Source organism: Lithobates pipiens, unplaced genomic scaffold (genome assembly GCF_037356315.1).
Source record: "Lithobates pipiens isolate NorthernLeopardFrog02 unplaced genomic scaffold, aLitPip1_a1.2 Scaffold_30, whole genome shotgun sequence".
Lineage (NCBI taxonomy): Eukaryota > Metazoa > Chordata > Amphibia > Anura > Ranidae > Lithobates > Lithobates pipiens.
The window spans coordinates 86,242,995-86,268,423 of NW_027507791.1; the positions used below are offsets into that span (position 1 = coordinate 86,242,995).

The following is a 25,429-nucleotide window of genomic DNA, read 5'->3' on the forward strand; positions in this document are numbered from 1 at the left end:
CCCCTCTACTCCTGTTTTGGTGGCAATGCAACATTTTCCCTTAGTTTCAGGCCTAGTGAAAACGATCACCAGGATGAACAGAGTGTAGTTTTGTAAAGCAGGCAACAATGGTACAGCCTCCAAGGCTAGTCTGCTCTGATTTTCCCTTTTGCTATATAGTTACCAATATCGATACATTCCCTAAATAAAAGTTCCGTGGCACAGAGATGCCTTTCTACAATGTGCAATGGATGATAGAACAGCAACTAGGCAGGACTTAGCCCAGAACCCAACTGCATATTAAAAATAAGATTTCAAATTGACACGGAGGAGGGGCAGCAGGCATCTTGTGGTATCTGCTATTACGCAGGATTTAGTCAACAGGTTGATAGATTCAGATTCAGTCAAGAGAAAATTTCCTATAGACTTACGGTTCAAGGCTTACTGGTGTGGCATCTCCCATTGCTGTCAGAATAGGTGGCATGTCTTCTCCACTGGCTGTAAAAAAAATAAAAAAATACAGTATTGGGAAACCAAATCAAGAGATTGTCATCAAAGCCTTCCTACACACGTATATTGGTATATTCCCCTTTCCCCACTCCTACCCAACTTTAGAATCACCATATCCTTGGGACTGCAAAAAAAACAACAGATCAAAAAATGGATACGAATGTCAATTTTCACATCCGTTTTCATGTATGCTGACATCCATTTAAAAAATAAATAAATAAATAAAAAGTGAGTGAACTGAACAAACACTATATACAGCTGGTTGCTAATGAGGGAGCCGGGAACCTGGCCACCCCATCCTTAACAACCGACGAGTCATCAGCTGTCAGCGGGGTAACCTGCTGACAGCTGAATGTAAAAAAAATGCCATAACAAAACAAACAAAAAAAAACAACAACAACATGTGGGGTCCCTCACCAGGTCCTTCAGGTCTAGTATGGATTTGGAGCCCCCCCATGCCAAAAAAATGCCGTGGGGTAAAAGAGCCGTTTTTTAAGAATTCCTTTATTATTAGCTCTGTCTTCTCCCGATGCTGTCCTCTCGCCGCTGTCTCTTCTTGCCGCCGTCTTCTCCTCCCACTGCCTTCTTATTCCTCACCGCCAGTAACCTTCTACAAAAATGTAAAAGGCGCTGTTCTTCTGTTGCCGTCTTCTTCCGCTGTGTTGTCATCTGCTGTCTGGCATCTGTTATATAGCTATGGGGTGCAGCCATGAGGTGATGTCACCTGGAGAGCCCACCCCCCCCCCCCCCCCCATGTTGAGGGCATTGCAGCCTGGTATGGTTGAGGAGAGGGGTGCTCGCTCGTTCCCTCCCTTTCTTTACCTGCTGAGCTGCATGCTTAGATAAGGGTCTGGAATGGATTTGGGTGGGGACCCCATGCCTTTTCTTTTTAAAAGTTTGGAGTAGGGGACCCGAAGGGGCTGGTATGGACCTGGGGTGGGGGCCCCACACCGTTTTTTTTTTTCACAGAAATTTTTTTTTTTACATTCAGCGGGGAACCCCACCGACAGCTGATGACTCATCGGTTGCTAAGGACACGGCCGGCTTCCCGGCCCCCTGCTTAGCAACTAGCAGTATACAGTCTGTTTATTGAGGGGGGGGGGGGAAAAGGGGGGGAAAAACGGATGTAAGCAGATCAGATGTAAGCAGATCGTCCGCTAAAATCAGTTTTTCATCCGTTTTTTTTACGGATGAAAAAATAGGGTTTTCTTCCATCATAAAAAACGGAGCTTAGCAGAGACGGATGTCAGCGAATGACCATCTGCTAATGTCCGCTATTCCACAAAGATACATGCATTTCCGTTTTTCATCTGTCGATGGATGGATGGATGAAAAACAGACATAAAACAGCCGTGTGAAAGGGGCCTTAGTCTATACCATGTTCTGTTGAATTTACACAGTTGCTCATCTTGTTTGTTTCTACATAGTTTACCTTATATCTTATACACATACTTTGAAGAATAAGCTATTTGTGAAAGAAAATTACAGTATTTAGAACTCAGATCCAGGATATCAACATGCACATTTTCAAGGAAAGAATGCCCTAACAAAAGAGGTGGACATCATAAATTTGTGAAAATATATTCTGAAAGGTTAGCAGTAGCAGGATTTGCTTCCACTACTAAATAAATCTCAGATTGCTTGACTGCACAAATGTCATCTGTATAGGGGGGTTTGAAAACTGTTTTTTTAAGATCAGAATTGCTTCTTTTTTTATACAAATCTATAGGAATGCCTAAGAAGCATGAAGCATAGAATAGAAAGAGGTCAACCTGTAGGTCAAAATGCACCAGCAATGAATTTTGAGGAACCAAGTTCTGACCTTCTTTTGTACAACTGACATTAAAGCAATACAGCTTGGTCAGGGACCACCTTGGCCTGTGATTGGGTAGTAAAGGGGCAGCAACACTCTGGTGAAGTTACTCCTATCCTCTCTCCTCCTATCATCACACGATGCAAAGTCTGTTTTTACCCCAGTCTGAAGCCTGCTGTGCAGAGAACTATAGAGAACAATAGATGACTAATATAAAGAACGTTTAACATACAATTAGGAATTTTAGTTTGTGGAAAACTTGGTTAAAACAGGAATATTTTATATCTCCCTCTACTTTGCTATTTTATTAATGGGAAAAATGACTAGCATCCTTTACTTTGAAGAGAGAGAAATGCAATTATTATATACAGTATACATGACAAACAAAAGACAAATACAAAAGAGAACACTTACTGGATCTCAGCAGAGTTCTTGTACTACTCTTTGGAGTGATTGGCGGGGGCATTGAATGCGAGCTGGCTGACATGATGGCATTGAAGTAAAGTCCAGATCCTTCCCGTACTGGGCTGAGGATAGGGGGTGGTGTGTAAGGGGGCAGCTCAAAGTTTTTGTCGCTCAAGTGTTCTGGCATCCGTACGGGAGAACGCAGGTGACTTTGATATGAGGTTATGTTGGTATAAACAGGGACAACAAAGGTTCCGGGCTTGGGAGGGATGAAGAGGGGTTCAGGCCTTGGACGCTGTTTGGGTTTCCGAGACACAGTCTCCCCATCCAAAGGCAAAGAGCTTTCATTGGGCTGCAGAGAAAGAACAGAAAAAACATTCACTATATAATAACCAAATAATATAAATTCTAGCTAGATCCAGCAAATAAACATATTTTCACTTATCTAAACAGTCAGTAAAAGGGTTGATTGTACTACACATGTATTCTCTGTTTAATGAAGCAAGAAGTATATAAACTACAGCTGATGCTGAAGCCCGTAGCTGCAATATGGTGGCTCTCATATATGCCTAAAAAGGCTAGTCTTAATCAAGTGTTAATTCCCTGGTGTCTTTTTTCATGGAGTGTCTAAGCAATTCATAGATAACAAATTATCTGGAGGGCTTTGATGTCAGGTTTAGGTTGACCCAACAGATGTCCTTTTCCATGTGTTGCTAGAGGGATAGCTGGGGCTACAGTTTCCTATTACAACACTGAGACTGATCAGGTGGCTGTGGTGAAGGCAGACCCTTTATACCAGTCTTAAAAGAGAACTTCACCTTTGGAAACATGTTACATGTTTCACCCATTTTTAGGGTGGAGCATGTAACATGTTCCCATTTCTGCAGCGTGTCCCTGATTCGCTGCATCAAGCGACAGCAAGAAGGGGATCTTTTTCCCCGAGCTTGCTCTGCCCACCAGTTTGCGTCATTCATTCACAGAGTTCTGCGAATAGGAAACTACAAGTACGTAGAACCTTTGCAGCTGTCAGCTTGTAGTTCTCAATGAACTACCATGACACTGTTAAGTGCTCTGGTAGTTCATGGAGTCTTGCTGACCATGTGTAACTGCCAATGCAGTTCCAGTGCAATTCTTCTCCAGGCTCCTAGTAAAAAATAAATAAATAAATGCACATTTTTTTTATTTTTTACCTGCAAAAAGATGTGCATTTACTATTCTTTTAAAAAGGTTAACTTATCCCTTAACAAGTATCTCCAATGCAGAAGTGGGTAAACAGCTAAGTTTTTTTTTTCCCCCACAAAAAGATTTATTTGGAAAAGATGAAGTATACAGAGTATAAATAATGGTCACACATTAGAGTACAATATAGAATATGGTATCAAAACAGGTTGACTATACATAAACATCTAAAGATGAAAATTAAATCGGGAATCAAAAAGGTGAACAACCAAAGGAAAATATGTTTTAAAAAAACTCCCCAGTTAAAGAGGAGGGCCAGCTTTAAAAAATTTTTTTTTAAAAGTCAGCAGCTGCAAACACTGTAGCTGCTGACTTTTAATAATCACTTACCTGTCCAGGGTGCCGGCGATGTCGGCCGCCCGAGGCTGACCCGTCCCTCGGCTCTCGGGTCCCAGCGCCGCCATTCTATCTAAGGGAAACAGGCAGTGGAGCCTTGCGGCTTCACTGCCCGTTTCCTACTGCGCATGCGCGAGTCGCGCAGCGCTTTGTGAATGGGGCGCGCTGTGTTCTGGGACACACAGTTCCCAGAACACACAGCGCCCCATTACCCAGAAGACACCGCACGGAGGAGAGAAAACAGAACATCACCGCGGAGGAGGAAGAGGCAGATTAGGATGATATGCCTAGCAACAGGCATTTCTGGTAAGTTTAAAAAAAAATGTTTTTTCATTTTTTTTTTCTGATTTTTTGCTAATTTTTTATGTACTTTTGTTTTTCAGGGTGGCCCTCCACTTTAATAAACATCAAGTAGAGAGACCACCTAAGTCTCAGGTAAAGGAGCATTATTCTGCCAATCGCTATAATTTTAATAATTTCCTTCTCTACCGAAAAATGGAGAAAAAAAAAGCTTGGATTTACATAAAATTTGAACCCATGCTAGATATATTCACATGGGACGAGGATCTCCCCAAGAAAATTTGAGTATCTATGCACGAAGGTGAAAAACTGGCTTTGCTTCAGCTGCCCCTCCTTTATTTTAACTGACTCAATCCATTCCAGCGATGTGCATGAGCCCAGCATTTCTGGCTGCTGTTTCTGTCCTCACTGGATAGACTGATAGTGGTGGGAGCCACTGGCTCCCGCTGCAGTCAATCAAATCTAGTGACAGGAGCGGAGGCAGGGCCTAGTCCTGTTGTCTGCGTCAATGGATGCAGCAGCAGGACTGCACGGGTGCCCCCATGGAAAGCAGCTCTCTGTGGGGGGCACCAGATGAAGTGGAGGAGCCAGGAGTGCTGGCGGGGTACCCCAGAAGAGGAAGAATGGGCTGCTCTGTGCAAAACCCTTGCACAGAGCAGGTAACTAAAACAGGTTTATTATTTTTATTTTAAAAAATTTGAATCTTTACAAAACCCCTTTTAAGTCATAAGGACTTAAGGAAATTAAAACCACGCAGAGCTTTGATGTAAAATTCCATGGAGGCGAACGGTCTCACCTTTACTACAGGTTCTGGAATGGTTGTCTGACCAGCCCTGTGTCGTGTGACTATGACTGACTGCATGGAGGACTCCCTTTCTGAGGCTGTTGTCCTCTGCATCCTTTCTTCTTCTCCAAGTTCTCGTACAGGTTCTATTTTCACAGGTACCGAGACTGGCATGACAAGAGGTCTCAGTTCTCCTTCCACTCTAGGCTTCTTAGGTGATGGCACACCAACAATGTCTGTGCTAGCCTTTGAATTTTCATTTTCCTTATTCTTTGATGCATCTCTATCCTGAAAAAAACAAAAATGAGAGAGGTGAGTATAACACAGGTTATAACTGGCTGGGAGACATGTTGGCTCAGCAGGATCATTTCTAGTGCTGCTGTGGAAGTCGACAGTGGTAGACCTTTCTTCACCAAAATCATACCTAAATAAGGTACATTTGCTGCTATGGAGTCAATGACGCTCAGGTCATGTAAGCCTTAATCTAGGCTTACCTGTAGGTGAAAGTGTGTTGTAAGGGTTTACAGTAACTTTAAAATAATGCACCACGTATTGCTATTGATTAAATACATCTAAAATAAGTTTTAAAACTTGCAAATGTGATTGCTGCCAAAAACGCAGCAACCACGCTGCAGACCTATACTCAAAGGTAAAGTTGCAGTTGGTAAAGTCTAGCAGGAATAAATACAAAGTAACAGAAGGGCTGAAATACTTACCTTTATTCCAGGCTCCCTTCAATGCTGACAACATGTATAAAGGCCTAGGTACTTGAATGAATGAATGAAATACTTGTATAGCGCACAATGCGAACTGAATCGCTTCTCTACTTGCTCACATGATCGCTGCTGAACTGGCACTTCAGTCACTCTGATCCTCTACTTTATCAGAGGTCAGAAGGCCAAGGGCTCAGGCTTCCACACATGGACAATTCTTAAGGATTCATGGATCAGCAGTAAAAAAGAAGCAGTTTCTGGATACAAAATTACACATATTTGTAATTCTAGTTTGCCAGGTTGTGTTGCAGCTCTGATGTGTGCTTTAGTGCACGACTGTTCCTTTTGCCACCTGCATATGGTGTAGCATGTATGAAAACCCTGCCTCCCTTTTGCTATGTTCTTTTAAAGGTCTACAATAAACATGATTGTCAAAGACGTCTTTGTATAGATCTAAAACATTTCAAGCTGCCAGATAAGAGTTGAGCTGGGCCTTCAACTCATGTGTGGCCATCTCTGGTCAACAGAAGTTTGACTGTTAGATCAATTTCTGTCAAATGGGCAAGTTGGAAACATTTTGTCAATCAGCAGCTGCAGCCCCTGATTAATGTATTCTAAGAGTAAAGGCTTCCGCTGTTAGAATGCAATGGGTTTGTAATCCTAATGGCAAATAAACTGTGAACTTTGCAACGTGCAGTTGCGCCAGAGCTTAGTAAATGAGGGGAAGCTCTGCTTACTTCCCTCATTCAATCATGTTGCAAGCAAAAGTGCTGTTTATTTTTTTTATTTTCCTTCCATGAGATTGGGTAATTCTTTGCTGAACTGAAGCTTCACCTCATTTACTAAGCTCTGGAGCAACAGTGCTTGCAGAGTGCAACTGCACTTATAAAGTGCACAGTCTATTTGCTTTTAGTAAATCAACCCTAATGTCTCGGAGAAGAGGAGGAATTCCTCCATCCACCTTGCTTGTGTGGATGGAGGACATCACCTATGGCCAGCTTTCAGAGTAGATCCAATGTCAGTTATGCCGCGTACACACGACCGGACTTTTTGATGAACTAGGTCCGACGGGCTTCCCGACGGATTTTCGGCGGAGGTCCGACGGACTTTCTGAATGAAACAGACTTGGCCACACACGACCAGACTAAGTCCGTTCTAAAATCTGTTCGTTTTGAATGTGATGACGTAAATGGAACTAAACAAAGAAGTTCAATAGCCAGTAGCCAATAGCTGCCCTTGTGTCGTATTTGGTCTGTCGGACTAGCACACAGGCGAACGGTTTTCCAGATTTTTAGTCTGTAGGACTAGAGTCCATCAGATAGATTTGAAAATGTTTTATTTCTAGGTCTGTCTGACTTTTGGGGAAAAAAAGCCAGCACACACACGATCGAATTGTCCGATGGATTCCGGTCTGCCGGAATGTCCAGTCGTGTGTACGTGGCATTAGGGCCGGTTCACACTGCGGGCGATGCGAGGCAACACGACTCGCCTCGCCTCGATCTGACAAGTCGCCCCCGTTCTGTACAATGGAACCGTTCTGAGAGGAGCGACTCGAGTCGCTCCGACTCAGAAAAAAGGTTCCTGTACTACTTTCGGGCGACCTCGGGGCGACTTGCATTGACTTCTATACAGAAGTCATCTGCAAGTTGCCGCTGAGGTCGCGGCGAGGCAAGTCGGTGTCACCTCGCATCGCCTGCAGTGTGAACCGGCCCTTAGTGTTACTTTTAAGGCAAGATAACAAAAACAATATAGTGTGTAATTCACTGTACATCAAATTTACTTATATTAAATATATCACTTTGTCATGTTTGCATTGTTACAATTCTATTATTATTGTTAAATGAATCTACTGAAAAAATAAAAAAAGTTCATACCTACAGGTATATACCGGCCCTCACAGTGATCACAGTACTCCGATCACATGTGTTTTCAATAAGCGTTATCTGCATGAAACGCATTAACATTCTCATCTCCTGGTGCTAGCTGTGCTGTATATGCTTTTTTTTTTGTTGATCACTACAATAAAGATTTTGGCATGCTTTCGGAGTGTGCGGCCATTCATCCATTTTCCCCTAAGTTCTCTGCTTCAGGGCATCAACCAGGGTCAGCACCTATCGGGGATGCTGACCATGATAGGACACAACCATGTAGAACCTGGGGCCTGTGGATTTTCTTGTCTGACATAGATCAGCCTCAGCTACTGCCTCCGACCTTGTAATTGGCCACAAAATAATGTTGGAGGCTGATCACTGCAGGAGAAAAGAATGAGGAGCCTGCAGCAGACCAGACATCAACTAAATCTTTTCAGAGCCAATGCACAGGAGCTTAAAGTGGTTATAAAAAACAAACTTATTTTTTTACCTTAATGCATTCTCTGCCTTAAGGTAAAAAAAAAAAGAATTTTCCAATATCTGTTCCCCAGCCCACTCTCTAACGATTTACCTTAGCCCTCTCTTGATCCAACACTGTTACTGTCTGCGGCGCCGCTGTCTCATGAGACTGACAGTTGTGGGTGACTAGGCTCCTGCTAGGCTCCAGTCTAGTTCTGTGAGGAGGGAGCAGGAGGTCTGGCCTAGCTACTCTGTGTGCGTCTATGGATGTACACTAGGGGTGGACAGATATCGTTTTTTTCAGGGCCGATACCGATATTTTGGCTGCCAATATCAGATTTTTTTTTTTACATTGTCCTTTTTTTATCACCGTTATTGCTGTCATAAGGAATGTAAACATCCCTTGTGACAGTAATAGGCAGTGACAGGTACTTTTTATGGAGGGATCGGGGGTCCCCTCCTTTACAATTGAAAGTATTCAAACCATCAAGATTTTTTAAAACTGGTGCCTTAAGGATGCCAGTGTTCCAGAAGGGATGTCATGACAACTCTTCCGGGTTACTAGATCTGAGGCTTTGTTTGGGTCTTTGGCCAGCCGGCCAACGTGCCAGTTGGTTGCTCGGGCCTCCCATGGGAGGGATGAGAGACCAGAGTTGTCCCCTCCCACTGCTTATAATAAGCCGCATCAGTTTTTATTACGAGAAAGCCGACCGTCCGCTCTGAAGAACGGTACTGGGGTGATGTCTGCAGCTGCAGGCATCATCCTGGTACAATGGTGCAACCCCTAGAAGCAATATCGGTAACATCGGTAAGCTTGTGACCAATACTGAGGCTTCAAAAAAAGTGAATATCGCCCGCTGATAAGCGGTCAACCCCTAGCGTACACAGCACAGCTTGGGATTGTGCCCGCACGGGTGCCCTCTCAGCACACAGCTTGCTAAGAAGGTACAGGCAGGGACGGAGAAGCAGGCAGCACCGGCGAGGACCCCATAAGAGAAGGATATCTGTATAATACCATTGCACAGAGCAGGTAAGTATACATTTTTGTTTTTTAAAATGAAATAAAAAAACAACAGCTTTTATGACCACTTTAAAGCGGAGGTCCACCCTAAAGTGGACCTTCCGCTCATTGGATTCCTCCCCCCCTCCGGCGCCACAATTGGCACCTTTCAGGGGGGAGGGGGGTGCAGGTATCTGTACAGTACAGGTATCTGCACCCACTTCCGGGATAGCTCTCTGCGGAAAGGGGCGTAGATTACGCTCCTTTCCAAAAGACCCCCGCTGCCTGCTGGGAAACACACAGATCTCAGAGGCAGCGGGTCCATCCTTATTGCGCAGCGCGACTCGCGCATGCGCAGTAGGGAACCGGGAAATGAAGCCAAAAGGCTCCACTTCCTGATTCCCATACCCAAGATGGCGGTGGCAGCACCCGAAAGACGATCGAGAGATCGGCTTCGGGTGCCGACATCGCGGGCGCGCTGGACAGGTAAGTGTCACTATTTTAAAAGTCAGCAGCTGCAGTATTTGTAGCTGCTGGCTTTAAAAAAAAAATAAAAAAAAAAAAAAAAAAAAAAACGCGGACTCCCGGCGGACTCCCGCTTTAAAGAGGTAAAACTCTTGTATAAAAAAAAGAACCTTCTTCCTGCAAGGTAATGTCATAATATGCTAGTATACACCACATACTAGCACACTATAAAATACTTACCTTGAAACAAAGCCCTCCAGTGGCATGCTGTCACCACTAACGAGGCTTTCAACTTCACCCGATCTTCCTTCCAGATTCGCAGGTTCCAGGCCATTTGATTAGCCGTGCTGTGATGATGTCACTCCTGCACATGCGCATGCAAGTCACGGCACAGAGCTCTGAAGGGACGCCACGAGCACGTGACATCACCAGCTGCACAAATAGTGCATATCTCCTACACAGTGCATGTTTAGGAGAGACTCGTGTACCTACAGGTAAGTTTTATTATAAGCTTACCTGTAGGTACAAGTGTCAAAGCGGTGTTTACTACCACTTTAAGGACCGTGTTTTAATGGTAAATATATATATATATATATTTTTTTTTTTTTAACTATACAGTTGCTGTAAATTGTGTATCAGGAATTCATGCAGACCTGTGAAGTTGCTCAACGGTCCAACTTTAAGCTGACGAGGGCTCATTACCACTTGTGTTAGCCCTCTGAAGAGCAATCCACAGTAGATTGTTTGACCAAGGGCATTTAACAGGCAGTAAGGAGGTTTGCTGTTCCAAGTCTGCCACATCTGCATAAACTGCATGTGGTTGTTGGGCAGCTGTGGCATGGCCCTGGTCCCTTGAATAGTTTGAATGTGACAGGAGGAGATTTCCATGCTGCAATACAAAGCATCACAGCAGCCGCATGTGTTAACCTCAATATGGCTGCCTCTGCAGCTTCAAGGAGTGGTTAAAGTGCGGATCAACTGCCTGTCTTTACTGCCCCCTCACTTCAAGTGTAAACTAGGCCTCATTGTTCCACGAAATTCTGTTTTGCAGACATTAAACACACAAGTCAGCTCCTTATTGTATATGACTAAGACAGGAAATAAGTAATAGTTGTTTCAGATAAACGTGTGACTGTACATAACTATAGAAAGAGCCAGAGAGATGACTTTCTCAGATACTTTATTATTATTTCTCTCTGGGCCGAGGCCAGAAACATGTGAAAACGCGTCTCCTTCACGTGTTCCTCATTACCCCAGAGTTTCATGGCTGCATCTATTTATATCCTTCTAGAGATTTCGTCTCGCTCTCACATTCTAAGACAGACAGCAATGTAGCAGCAAAGCCTCGGCTCTGCCACATTACATGGACATGACAGGCCGGGCTATTTAGGAGCTGGGAACTGGCTGCTGAGAGCATGAGCAAACGTAGGCGGTTCACACCACTTCCTGTCCGCAAACACATTTAACCACTTCAATACCGGGCACTTTCACACCTTCCTGCCCAGGCCAATTTTCAACTTTCAGCGCTGTCACTTTTTAAATGACAATTGCGCGGTCCTACAACACTATACCCAAACTAAATCAATAAATATGTGGCGCTAACTGCAGTAAGGAAAGGTGAGTGGTCAAGCTGAATCAAATAAACAAAAAAAATCAGCAGTGTAACATCACCAGACTGACTAAATCCATATGATAAAAGAAACCAATAATAATCAAATGTAACCAGTATAGCTCTAAAAATGCATAGGAGTGGACAGCAATCACAAAACAACACAATTAGCCAAAAATTGCATAAAGTGAAAAAAGTCGCATAAAATCGCATAAAGTGCCAAAGTCTTCACAAAGTGCATAGAAGTGGACAGAAATCACATAAAATGCATGGGAGTGGATAGCAATCCCAAAACAGAACAATTAACCAAAGAAAATAAAAAAATTAAAATCGCATAGTGCCAAACTCTTTGCATAAAGCGCAAGAAGGATCCAATAAGAATAGGAAGGTCCAAAGTGCATAAAGGTACAAACAAAACCATAAATAACATTAAAAAACACATACAATGCAAAAAAATCAAATAAAAAAAATCACTAAAGTGCAAAAAAAAAAAAAAAAAAAATGGCCTAAAATGCTAAATAAAAGTCAACGTTAAAAAAAAAAAAAAAAAAAAAAAAAGATGCAAAGTCCAATCAGTGCAGTAAAGTGCAAACGTGAATGTACTGAATCTTTGTCAAACAGTTCATACAGAAGACGTAAAGTGCATGTCTAGAAAGTGAACGATTTCAGATTCCTCTTCTTTGGAGATAAGAGGCTGGGGGAAACGTATGACAATCCATGGATTGCTGTTGATTGGAGGAATCTGAACTCGATCACTTTCTAGACATGCACTTTATGTCTTCTATATGAACTGTTTGACAAAGATTCAGTACATTCACGTTTGCACTTTACTGTACTGATTGGACTTTACACCTTTTTTTTGCATTGACTTTTATTATTTTGCATTTTAGCAAAATTCTTTAGCAATTTTTTCGTATTTTATGTGTTTTTTTTATGTTATTTATGGTTTTGTTTGCACCTTTATGCACTTTAGACCTTCCTATTTTTATTGGATCCTTCTTGCACTTTATGTGAAGAGTTTGGCACATTATGCAACTTTTTTCACTTTATGCGATTTTTTGGTTAATTGTTCTGTTTTGGGATTGCTATCCACTCGCATGCATTTTATGTGATTGCCATCCACTCCTTGCACTTTATGTGAAGACTTTGGCACTTTATGCGATTTTATAAGACTTTTTTTCTTTATGCAATTTTTGGATAATTATTTTGCTTTGTAATTGCCATCCACTCCTATGCATTTTTAGAGCTATACTGGTTACATTTGATTATTATTGGTTTCTTTTATCAAATGGATTTAGTCAGTCTGGTGATGTTACACTGCTGATTTTTTTGTTTATTTGATTCAGCTTGACCACTCACCTTTCCTTACTGCAGTTAGTGCCACCTATTTACTTTTATTTGATTTTTATTTTTGTGTGGGAACACTTTTTTTTATGTTTGGCAGCTTCTGTTGGTCTGTGTGGATTTGCTTTAGCTGTTCACTTTGGTTTTGCGCATTAGTCTGCCTTTAGTTTACTTTGTACCCAAACTAAATGTTTATCATTTTGTTCCCACAAATAGAGTTTTCTTTTGGTGGTATTTGATCACCCCTGCAGTTTTTATTTTTTTGCTAAACTAATATAAAAAAAAAAAAAAAAAAAAAAAAAGAATCCTAGACATTGTTTTAGCTCATGGTTACTGTGACATTGTGTGAATGCATCAAAGCATTGCATGTCATCTCAGCTTGCAGAGCTTGGATTCATTGAATGAGTTTACCAAAAATGTAAATATTGCAGAATATACAGCCTCATGCTACATAACTAAGCTCCATTTCATGCTGAAGAATCTAAATTATTAATGGATCTTTAATAGAAATCTTATATAGATTTTTACTCCAAAAGCATTTATTCAAATAAATTTGATTAAAAAAAATCTGATTTAAATAAAAATAAAAAAAACAAGCTTTTTTTTTTTTTTTTTTTTAAATCATCGACTTTTATCCACCCCGGTGAAAATTCCCATAGGCTTTAAAAGGGAAACATTTTTCTTGCAAGGTAAAAACACAGGAAAAAAAGTATCCATGTGAAAGGGGTCTAACAAATAGAAGCCAAACCCCAGCTCTCACACTTCAGTTACCGCAAACATTTTTTCTTCCTTTTTGGGATAAAGGTTTTACATAAATAAAAGCTGAACATTGTAACACACCTGTCAATGCCAAATGTTTTGTCTTATCTCTATAACTGCTACATTTGCAGGAGAGATTGTTCCTTTGAAAAACAACAGACTTACTGGCTGGATCACCAGCTGAAAAGGATAAGGAAAGAAATCCTACAAAAGAAAACTAAATGCAGATATAGTGAATGCAGGGTCCTGGGCTTAGTAACCCTTTAATGGTGAAAATAAAACCTGCAAGGCTCTCAAGTGTATGTTAGTGCTAAATAAATACAGAGAATAACCTACATATAACACAGTCAGGGCAATTCTGGAATATTGTACACCTAGATGAGGGGTAATTCAGCGTCAGTGATCAAGTTTCGATGACTGTTCAATTTGTGCCAAGATCAGAGCATATCTGGCGAATGGTCAATCAGACTAGTTAGAAATACTTTGTATCCTGGCAGCTACAGGGTGTGAAGGCGTGCCCCCCCCCCCATCCCCTCCCCCCCCGTTACACTGTATGCCTGTCATGGGTTTTCATATGTTGATATATCAAGGAGGCCCCCGTCCAACAATAATGCCCCCTGAAAATACCAGCCCAAAGCCATGTGCACCATTTCTAGAACTTCACAGCTGTCCTCCACAGGTTGCAGGTGGTTCCATTCATTTTAAAACGGAGATGTACCTCTGTTAGACAGATACAGTGCTTTAATATTAAAGGGTCGGTCCAAATAAACATGATATGATACAGAGTCAGCTTCTGGCTTTTTACAGGACACCTAAAGGATAAGTTCACCTTTAAAAAAAAAAAATAAATGCAAATTTTTTTCCCCGGTTAAAAAAAAAAAAAAAAGTGCATTTACTATTTTTTGTTTAGGAGCCTGGAAAGGATTGCACCAGCGATCTCTGGTGCCATGCAGGTCTCCGGCAGACCGTCAGTGTGGGCTGTATGCCCGTACATTGTACGGGCAGGCTGTTTCACACGGACAGGTAGAATCAATGAACTACCAGAGTGTTCAACAGCCCAGTACTGCCGTCACACACAGAGCGCTCAGATCGCCGAGCCACTGCAGAAGCCGGGACATGTTATATGTTCCACCCTAGAAATAGGTGGCACATGTAACATGTTCCTGAAGTTGAACTTTACTTTTTTAGCCCCTTTCACACCAGCGGACAGCTCTGGTCTGCCTGTCTGCCTGTTTTCAGACGGACCCCAACGGACCACCCATTGTACTCTATTCATCCGTCTGGTGGATTGGATGACAGTTGGATGGAAAATTAGCAGTCCGTTTCCATCCAAAAGCACCACAGAGAACAGCAGGCTGTTCATGTCTGCTCTGCAACAGAAGAAAATACCCCATGGCGGACTTTAAAGGCACGCAGAGTTAAAATGAAAGAGTATTGAGAGTATTGCAATAAGAAAAAAATATTAATATTTAAACATAGACGCTAAAATATGCACATGAATATAGAACCTGTTACCAGTTCATAACATTGTCACCATATTCTGAAAAGACACATGTGATCCTATTGCATCCAACGCGTTTCAGAGTAGTTTTCTCCTTCAGGGGTGAATATTGAAGATCTCTCTCTCTCTATATATATATATTTTGGTGACAGGGTGAACTTAAAATTCCATCATATTACGTTTAAAAAAAAAAAAAGAGGAATACATATATCAGTGGAAACTGTAGTATTTATATCTCCCAGGGAGCCGACTTTCGGCTCCCTCCACATCCCACAGAAAGGGAGTGCCCAGGAGGATTTGCTGGGGCTGAGAGTGGAGAGATCCTGAATATTGCCAATGATACTCAACCAAGGCATTAAAAGAGGCTCTATTATAGAAGGGATGATATCAACTTAAACCAGAGCTTTCAAAACAAACAGCACCACGTCCCAACATCCAGCAAACCACTGATGGGATAGCAGAGCGGACATGGATCTGTCACCTGCCTGCTCAGTGGGGATAAGAGGAGAGATCCCCCGCTGAGCAGGCAGATCCTCGTGACGAATTCTGCTCCATCTGATAGGGGCCTAAACCACCAGATTTACCTAGTGCTACAAAGCCACAGCAGGCTATCCACAAGCTTGACATCAAGAGCCCTTCTCTAGGACAGCCCCATCCTTTGAGGCTTGTGGATATCTTTCCCAATGTGGACACCAGTGATCCCCTTGTGCTTTCTTCTTAGCATTTGGTCTGTGAGTTGAGTGGGCTCATGTAACCCCCCAGCACCCGGATTTGAAGTGTCAGTGAGGTGAAGCGGCTTGGAGTGGAGAATTTGTATGTTAAAGCCACATCTTGTGCGCAGACCCAGGAACAGATAACAAAGATATCTCACCAAAAGTGATTAAAAAAACAGCCAAGTAATTTGACCGCAACATCTACCAAAACCTGACATACCAGTTTTGGGTGAACTGGTCCTTTAAAGAAGCGCTACAAAAAAAAAAAGCAAAAAAAAAAAAAAAAAAGCAAAAAAAAAAAAAAGCGCTACATCACCCGAGTAACATCAACCCAACTAGGTCTGATACAGATGGAGTAAAGCAATTTTCAAGTTTAAGCCAACACTGATGTGTGTGGAGCGTAGATGGGTAAAATGAAAATGGGCACAACAGCCCAAAACAGGGACGTCACCAGCTCCTGATTTCCATCATCTCTAATTCCATTTATCCATGACATTTTCATTACGGTCACCCAGGGAATATTTTCTCAGAGTTATAAAAGGCAACTATATTTAGTACATAGTGGAGGAAATTGTGTTAAAAGTGTTTCTCCAAATACAGTAAAAATGTCCTACATAAAATCTGAGTAATGACTTGTATGTCAGAAAAGTGCAATTCATGAAAACAGGCGGCTTTCTGCAGTCCACTTATTGAAAAAAAGATGTTGGCTGACTTGCAAAACAATGTCATTTACATGGGAAAAAAATGCTGGAAACATCTACTGAATTCAGAGCAATGCAATATATTATCATACATCACTTGCTGTAATTCTGAAGATCATAACTATCATATAGTACACATAATGGTAAATACTCACATAGATGGTACATACATGAATTGGTCATACAGCAGACGCTTGTTACGGAGTTTCAGAAAGAACTTGGAAAACTCATTTGCTGGTCTAAGTGATGCTGAACAGCGGGAATGGGATGCTTTTAATGGGTTTCTGAGGTCAGCACTGCACTGAGCCAAAAACAAGTCCTGAGCAGCGCTGGGACCCTCAGCAGCCAAGAAGCTGCTGTTTCTCATCCATAAAAAGCCCAATTGATTGGTCTGACAAGGGCCACACCCAATGTTCAGACCACCATCAGATGGCAAATCCCCTTAAAAAAAAATGATAAAAAGAAAATCTTCTCACATGTAACACATTTTTTTATAAGAAGAGAATATTACATTTATAAATAATCCTCAAGACCAGAGAGTTGATCCAGGGACTATTGGACTGCCCTAGGCGTATCAACGAGGAGTTCCTTTTCTCTGTTGGAACAAACTGGACCATGCTTTATAAGGGATTGTTGTCTTCTACTGGATCTTCTGTGAGTATAGGGTTCAGTTTATGTAGGTTTTATATTATTGGTTGAACTCGATGGTCTTGTGTCTTTTTTCAACCTATATTGCTACATATCTAATAAAAATAATCACTAAAGCTTCATTCATATGGTCGTACTTAAAGGCCAAGTTCACCTTTTGTTTTTCTTATAAATTCCAGCTCCCATTTACCAATATAGCATTAATGTACTTTTTGCAAAAATAAACCAGCTTTCCATTTATTCTACACACGCTTACCTCACTTTCTTCATGGCTGTTTAAAAACACTTCTCCATTACTTCTGCCTTACTTCCTGGACAGACTACGACACAGGAAGGAGTTGAACAGCTGAGGGTAGGTGATGCATGGTGTGTGGCAATGAGGTCAAATTGGGAGCTTCAGCTGTGTCCATGCAATTGTTGCATCACAATTGAGATGAATAGGACTGCCTTACAGGGATAAATGTAAAACATGTGCATCTCTTTCCTGTGTCATCACATAAAGTCTGTCCAGGAAGTAAGGCAGAAGTAAAGGAGAAGCGTTTGTAAACAGCCATGAAGACGGTGAGGGAAGCATGTGTAGAATAAATGGAAAGAGGTTTTATTTTTGCAAAAAAAAGTACATTAATGCTATATTGGTACATAGGGGAGAGCTGGAATTTAGAAAAAAAAAGGTGAAGGTGAACTTGGCCTTTAAGCATATGTCTGTGCGAGGGCCATATTTATCCATCGTGGTTGCACATGTTTTACATGAATCCCTGTAAGACAGTCCTATTCATCTCAATTGGGCCGCAACAACTGCAAGGACACAGCTGAAGCTCCCAATTTGACATTTGTGTGAGTGCGGTTGCACGACCCCAAACACAAACGGTGTGCGTTTGGGGTTGCAAACCTGTATGGCTTTCAAATTGAAAGCAGCGGCTGTGCCCGTGCATCCTCTGTGCCCTAATTTACATGAAGGAGACTACTGAATGGGGATACACAGAACACCAGTGCATACCTGTGTGGACAAACATGGCCCTCGCACATGTATGCTTAGTTACGTCTGTGTAAACTTGGTCCAAAAGCTGTATCAAAAACAAAATAAAAACAAAATAAAATTATGTTAAACCCTCATTTATTAGGCACTTTCAGCAGATAATTGAATCATTTACTAAATACGTAGAGTTTTTGTCTTTTGCACCAGATTTTGCATGCTCCAGGTTTTAGTAAATCAACTCTATTTTTTTGTTCTTTAATATGCAAAGTCTTCTTACCTTAGTGTTCTCCATGTTTGCAATCTCTACCGCTTTCTGGGCTAGGGTAAACAAATTAGCTTCCTGCGATATGCGCCGTCTTCGCCTCGTTGTCTGGATCACGGTTACTGCTCCAGCTCCGTCCGGGTGACTAGGCACCACAGAATTCTGCTCGGCAGTTGTCTGAATTTCCCTTGCACTACCATTCTGAGGTAGTCTGGCCTTGTTTGGCTCATAGCGATTGCCATAATGACTTTCTTGGCTAGGTATCTGTGTATCTCTTGAAATAGGCTGGTAACTATACCGTTCTTCTGGTTGTTTTTGCACTGCCTGATCATAATGGTGCTGAGCGTAAGGGTCACTTGACTGTCCACCTACTGTGGTAGGCAAAGGAGGAACACCCTCTTTGGAAAGCCTACGAGAGCGACGTGGCAAGGGGATTTGAGTTTTGGGCATAACAGTCTGCTGGCTCTGCTCAAGAGCCTTCATGTATTCCTCCGATGTGGGGACACGTTGTGGCTGGCTAATCACATGCATCTTCTGCTGGGCCACTTGGTGAGGCTGTGACACAGGGATCGCTTGCTGCATACCATAGGCCGACTGCTGCTGCTGTTGCTGTGCTTGGTAAAAGTTCTCAAACAGCTGCATTTTAGGAAGAGAGGGCTGCTGCTTTTGCTGACTGGCATAAGCAACATTAGACTGTGCCTCAGGAAAAACATGGAATATTTCCTGCAATGATGGTTTCTGACCCTGATGTCCAAATGCCATTTGAAATGGTTGCAAGGAAAGTTGTTGCTGTTGCTGCTGTTGTTGCTGTTGCTGCTGCTGCTGTTGTTGCTGCTGCTGATGCTGTTGCTGTTGCTGAACCTGCAAAATGGAGTTTAAATGGGCCTGCTGGCGAGCCAATGTATGCTGTTCAAGCTGTGCCTTCTGGGACATCATCTGTTGTATTGCATCTCCATACGTGTCTACCTGGGACACCCCAACCCCTTTGTCTTGGCCCCTTTTGATTGGTTCATGATGGTTGTAATAAGAATGTACCATGGAAACAGGATAGCTGGGTGCATTTCTCTGCCACATTCCAGCTTGTTGAGCTTGCCATGTGGCGTCACCCCGCTCTGTCACATTCCACTTTCCAACTACTTGCTGCTGGTTGAGCCTCATGGCTTCAGGGATCTCCTGAGTATACATAACAGTGTTCAACATATTGTTGGAAGCTGTGGAAAAGGAATCCAATTTTGAAAAGTCAGAAGCCTGAGACACTGGGAGGCGGGCTACAGAACCATAAAACTGCTGTTCCTTTAGCTGCTGCTCCTTGCTGGGGACATGATGGCTGGGCTGATCGCTAAAAAATGTAATCCTTTTTCCTGTCCTTTTATTTGAAGCCTTCTGTTGAGGCTGCAGATTCATGGTAATCAAAACGCATGCAAATCAGGAGAGGTCTCCAAAGTCCACCAAACGAATATTCACTGAGTGATTGTCAAATTTTCTTGGAAAGATGATTGAGTGGCTAGGAGGTCCTCTAAAGCATTGTGAGCTGTTTACTCACTGTGAACGATGAATGTTATCTGAAAGAGATGAAGACATTATGAATTCTCTAGTTAGAGACATTGGTCCATCTAAAATTAAAGTATATAGAGAAATCACTGAATATTATCATTCATATTCTTTTACCCCCCCCCTTCAAAAATTAAAGAGTATAATGCAGTCAAGAACCCCACATCCAGGACCTTGTTCTGTCTGTGCTCAGCCATTAAAGTGGTCCTACATGCTTTGATAAATGATTGATTTATTTTTCAATCGATCTCTCTTGATAAGAATAATGGATAGTCAACAACACAATCCATCGATATGCCAAGGGGAAGTGGAATTTGATTGATAGTTGGAAGATACGACTATGTTATCGACCCCATCTCTGTTTTCACCATGCAAACCTCGAAATTCGATCACATTTATGAGCGAATTATCTCAGTGCTGCCGACTGCTGCAAAAAGAATTGAGAATTCTCTGCCCCTGCAGATTCAAACAAATCCAGTCTAAACAAAGTCTAAAATAGACTGTAAGGGAAGTTATGGCAAATCAATTGGTTTCTGATTTGATCATTTTGGTTACCTTAATTTGAACATCAATCAGATAGTAAAATCAAAACATGTTTTGCCGCCATTTGACTACAACAAGTTAACGGACAGCACAGCCTAGAGATGAAATTAGGGTAAGCATTCAACGCACTATAAACTACAGTGCCTTGCAAAAGTATTGAAGCAGCACTGCAACCACCCAGCAAATGCATGCAATACATGTGCTTGTGGCGCAGTAGTGCAGCATTTAGGGGGTTAAAACAGGCAGTGAGGCAACATATCACCTTCTCACCCCATCAAACACCTCTAAGCCCACGTACATACGGTCTGAGATTTTGCCAACCAAATCCGTCGGATTTTGCCCGTCGGATTTAGTCCGACGGATTGTGTCCGAAACTGTTGCATACACACGGTCGGGCCAAGTTGGCGAAAAATCCGATCTTTCAGAACGGGATGACGTAATTTCGTTATGATGGGACTACATTCAGGCTAGTAACCAATAGCTTTGATGTATGAATTTGATCTGAGCATGCGTGGCACTTGGTGCGATGAAAATGCTCTACACATGATCGGATTAGGTCCGTCCGGCCCAGTTGGCCGGGAAATATTTCCAACATGTTGGAAAATTGGGTCGGACGGAGATTCGTACGGAATCAGTCCGATGCATACCACACACAGTCGGATTATCTGACGACACGGTCCGATAAGACTCATTCCGACAGATTCTCCGACCGTGTGTACAAGGGCTAAGACGTGATCTGATGGTGTAAAGGAGGCCTTAGAACCCATCAGGTTTTTATTGCTGTCTACCTGTACATTTATTTTAGCTTTTCATCTGGTTCAGATCTGATCCATTATGTGACTTGCTTCCACATGTACTGTTAGAGGCACAAAAAACACCGTATATAGGAAGTATTCTTCATTCTATGAAACTGCATTAATAATATATTATGTGGCCAAGTTAGATACACGTTTACTATACCAAGTTTGTCATTAATAGCAAGGCTCTTCATCTCTCAGTTTTTGGCAAAATTTGTGTTTTAGGATAAAAAGATTTTGTAGCTCAGATATTACATTTAATGAAAGAGGGTCTTTGTCTCCTCCCAAAACAAAATTAAAAGTCAGCCGCTACAATAACTGTAGTTGCTGCCATTTAACAAAAGGACACTTACCTGTCCAGAGATCCCCCGCTGTCCTCACCTGGGCAGGTTCTTCACCAGTCTTCGGGTCCCCAACGCCACCTTGTCTAGCGTGGGAAGCCAGCTGTGTGACTCCTTGAGGCTTTACAGTCAGCTTCCCACTGTGCATGCTTGAGTCGCTCCGCATGATGTGAATGGACCTGCAGCCTTCTAGAACCTGCAATGTGTCCTGGAAGGCTGCGGGCAAAGGGGAGGGGTGAACTTCTGCTCGGATCACCTAAGTGGGAGCGGGTACCTATCAAAATTAGGTACCTGCTCCTTGGTGGGGAAGGGGGTAAAGTGGAACTTCCCATTTTGGATGAATTCTGCTTTCCTTTTAAAAAAAAAAATATTACTGCCAACATTCTCATCATGAATACCGATATCCTAGTCTTATCTATATCCTGTCTCGAAGTGTATGTCAAAAGAAAAATTATTTTTCTTTTTTTTTTTTTTTTTTTTTAAGTTTTGGATAAAGTAGTGAAGAAATAAAGCGCAGTCCAAGATCCCTTCAGAGAAACTTACCCACACTTCACGTCCAGCTGACAATGACAAAGTTAGTGGAATTATCCAAAAGGGACACCAATAAAAATCTTACAGGGGTTCTAGCCTATCCCCTTCACTTCTTATCTAAAAACCATTGTCAGCAGAGCAGGAAGAGAAGGCTAATCTCTGTAAAGGAGCCTCAGAGAGCAGTAAAAACCAGACAAGGGTTCTAGCCTTTCCCACTGAATCCTAAACCAGGAGAGCCATTTTGGCAGGACATACCCTCTAAGGCTACAAGAAGGCGAATGCCTCAGCAGTGTCCACATACTAATTTGTATCACGGATACTTTATATGGTTCCTCAGCTGTAAAGTATTTCATGCTCATCACTGGTGTGAATACTACATCTACAATCCACAGTTCTCCCCACAGTGACTGAAGTCTAGTCTATTAAAATTAGAAGTGATCAACATAAAATTTTAATGTTATCAAACTACTAATAAATAAAACCTGCGCCTTAATAAAGAAATCTGTCATGAGGGATAAATAAAGGATGCCCCCCACTGACCTCTTTCTAAAATTGCTCGCTTAATGGTTTGAACAGACTATAGTTATTAACTCCTACAGCTCCTCATTTGAAACCATCCCGGCAATGGAAGTTTCTTAAAATGATTGTAAACCTTATTTTTAAAATAACAAACAGGTGTATTCCTCCCTGTTCTGCACGATGGAAGTGCACAGAGCAGCTCCAAAGCTCCTCTATTCGGGTCCCTCAACGGTGCGTCCAACTCCTCCTCTTCTTGGTCTGCCCCCCAAAGCAAGCCGCTTGCCATCGGTGCACACCCGTGGGCTCACTCCCGAGCCATGCTGCCTGCATCCATGGACATAGACAGCTCAGCCCCGCCACATGCTCCCTCGTCACAAGGTTTATCTGACTCCCACTGCCTTTATTTTAATTGAAAGAAATGCATTAGGATAACAAATGTTTAGGCTTTAGAACCACTTCAAACCCATAAAAAGTTCATGAATATTGTTCTGTTCTGACCTATAAAAACTTTCATCATCATCAAACTATGCCTAGCTCACATACTACTATTTGGTTATTCAATTTTTTCATTTGATTATTTTTAGGTAAGAGTGGCCATTAACAACCCTCAGGTTCTTCCAGAAGTGGCTGGGGGTTCCTTGAGCTGTGGCCGATAGACCTCCCATTTGATGGCGCCTGCATGGTTCCTAGGCCAACACCACCAGTGGTCTTTTTAGCTGGCTGTTAGAGTGGCAATGTGACCACCACTGTAAAGGTTGCATCTTTTCTACAAACCACCAATGTAAGGGTCCTTTATCCCATTTCCCTTTTGAAGAATTGGTTTTAGTAAGGGTTACCCAAAATAACCAAAGTATTTTAGGGATTCCACTGGGCTAAAAAGGTTAAAGGCTGGTCAAGAGGCTTTTCTTGAATGCCCAACTTGCAAAAAAAAAAAAAAAAAAAAAAAAAACCCACATTGGCATATTGTTTGATCTATTGTATCAAGTTAAACAAAAATACCAAGGAACATTCTGTGAAGATTAGAATTTTTCTGTTTCTATGGTGATCCCCCAAAATGAATTTAAGGTCTGATTGGTTAACAAAAAAAAAAAAAAAAAGCCTTGTTTCAACAATAGTGACAGCAGAACAGAACAGATCAATCAATTATTCATCGCACTGGTAGAAGTACTGTAATTGCTCTGTCATTGCAGAGGATGTCATGAAAGGCATTACCCTGCACATGCTGACACATACAGTCCCATCCATCCTTTAATAACACATTACCTGCATTGATTGCAGGGCTTGCCTATGCAAAAGACTACTGATAACCAACACCCTCTTTACACAACAAGGTAAAGCCAGTTTTCCAGTTATAGCAGCAAGGAGGTGCGATTCTCCATTATGGGGCGAGGTCCATACTACTGTAAAATGGGTCACTGGGGCTTAGTCACATTCTTCACCCATTGCTTTGCAAGAGCTGAATCCTGAAACAGCTGGATCTCCAGAACGATTGCATTCATTGCTAATTATTAATGGAATAACAACACAGCAGTATTTGTCAATCAGCAACCCAAACAGAGCACAAGCACAGCCCGGATCTTGCGCTGCGGAGATGTAAACAGTTATTGTAAGTCTATGGAGAGTCCGAGTAACTCGCCCTTGTGTTCTAGAGGTTGTGCTTTGTTTGTGCAACCACTGCATTTTTTTTTTTTATCTGCAGGCTGTAGAAACGGTTTTACAAAAAGAAACAAATCTGAAATAACTCTGTCCTTGAACTGAACTGTCCGAGAGAAAATTCCTTGGCATCAAGGGAGCGAGCCGGCTACAAATTCCAGACGCCCACCAAGCCCCCCCTGGACACCATGGCTGAAATGGTGTGCTAAGCCAACTGGCTCAATGCACATAAATATTTAGTAAAGGAATCATTAGTTTGCTTTCTTAGAGGAACAGTGCCTACACCAGCGATTCTCATTCAGGGTTCTGTGGAACTCCAGGCTTCCTTAAAGTGGTTGCAAAGCCTTACTCAGTGAAGTGACTGACCTCAGATGATACACAGAGATGTGTACCTGTTTGTCTGCAGCCCTTTCTTCTCTACAACTAAAGTGCAGAATTTAAAAGCTGTTCTGAGAGTTCAGAAAAGGGGGGGCAGAGAGCTGAGAGCTGAAGTTACACTCTGCAGAGCTCAGTAAGGAGATCTCTGAGAGCTGATTGGAGGGAAGGGACCCATCCCCTTTCACACAGCACACAAGAACAGAGCTGAGGCTGTCAATCTGCTGGAGGTCCCTCCCCCGTCACTATTTTTCTCTTAGTGTCAGGAAAACATGTCAGCTATGATTAAAGAGGAAGTAAACCCTAATGGGTTTACTTCCCCTTTGCCTCCCTGCAAAGGTAAAGCATAATGGGCCACTATGCATCGCATATTAGCCCATTATGTGTCACTTACCTGACACGGGAGCCAGCGTTGTCACCGCTGTGCCCTGTAGCACGGAACGTCCATCTTCTTCCGGGTATCGCTGCTCCAGCCACTCACAGCGCCGGTGCAGCGATGACGTCACTCCCACGCATGCGCATGGGAGCCGCCACTAACAGCATATCGCCATTAGCAGCGGCATACTCAGTGCGCCGTAAACAACGGTGCCTGTCTTTTTGTAAATATCTCCTAAACCGTGTAGGTTTAGGAGATATTTCTTGACCTACAGGTAAGCCTTAATCTAGGCTTACCTGTAGGTTAAAGTGGTTTGTAAGGGTTTACAACCACTTTAAAGCCCCTTTAATCAGTCC

At 42.3% G+C, this 25,429-nt stretch overlaps 1 protein-coding gene across 2 annotated transcripts in view; it reads right to left on the minus strand.

Moving 5' to 3' along the window:
- Positions 1 to 25,429, minus strand: part of MIDEAS (mitotic deacetylase associated SANT domain protein) — a 137,258-nt gene that overhangs the window by 27,407 nt on the left and 84,422 nt on the right. For both annotated transcript variants that reach the window (XM_077464548.1, XM_077464547.1), the window contains exons 2-5: positions 18,403 to 19,949; positions 5,379 to 5,654; positions 2,717 to 3,059; positions 411 to 477 (exon numbers count right to left, since the gene is read on the minus strand). In XM_077464548.1, coding sequence (XP_077320674.1) covers positions 411 to 477; positions 2,717 to 3,059; positions 5,379 to 5,654; positions 18,403 to 19,791 — 2,075 coding nt within the window. In that variant the 5' untranslated portion in view covers positions 19,792 to 19,949. The remainder of the gene's footprint in view (positions 1 to 410; positions 478 to 2,716; positions 3,060 to 5,378; positions 5,655 to 18,402; positions 19,950 to 25,429) is intronic.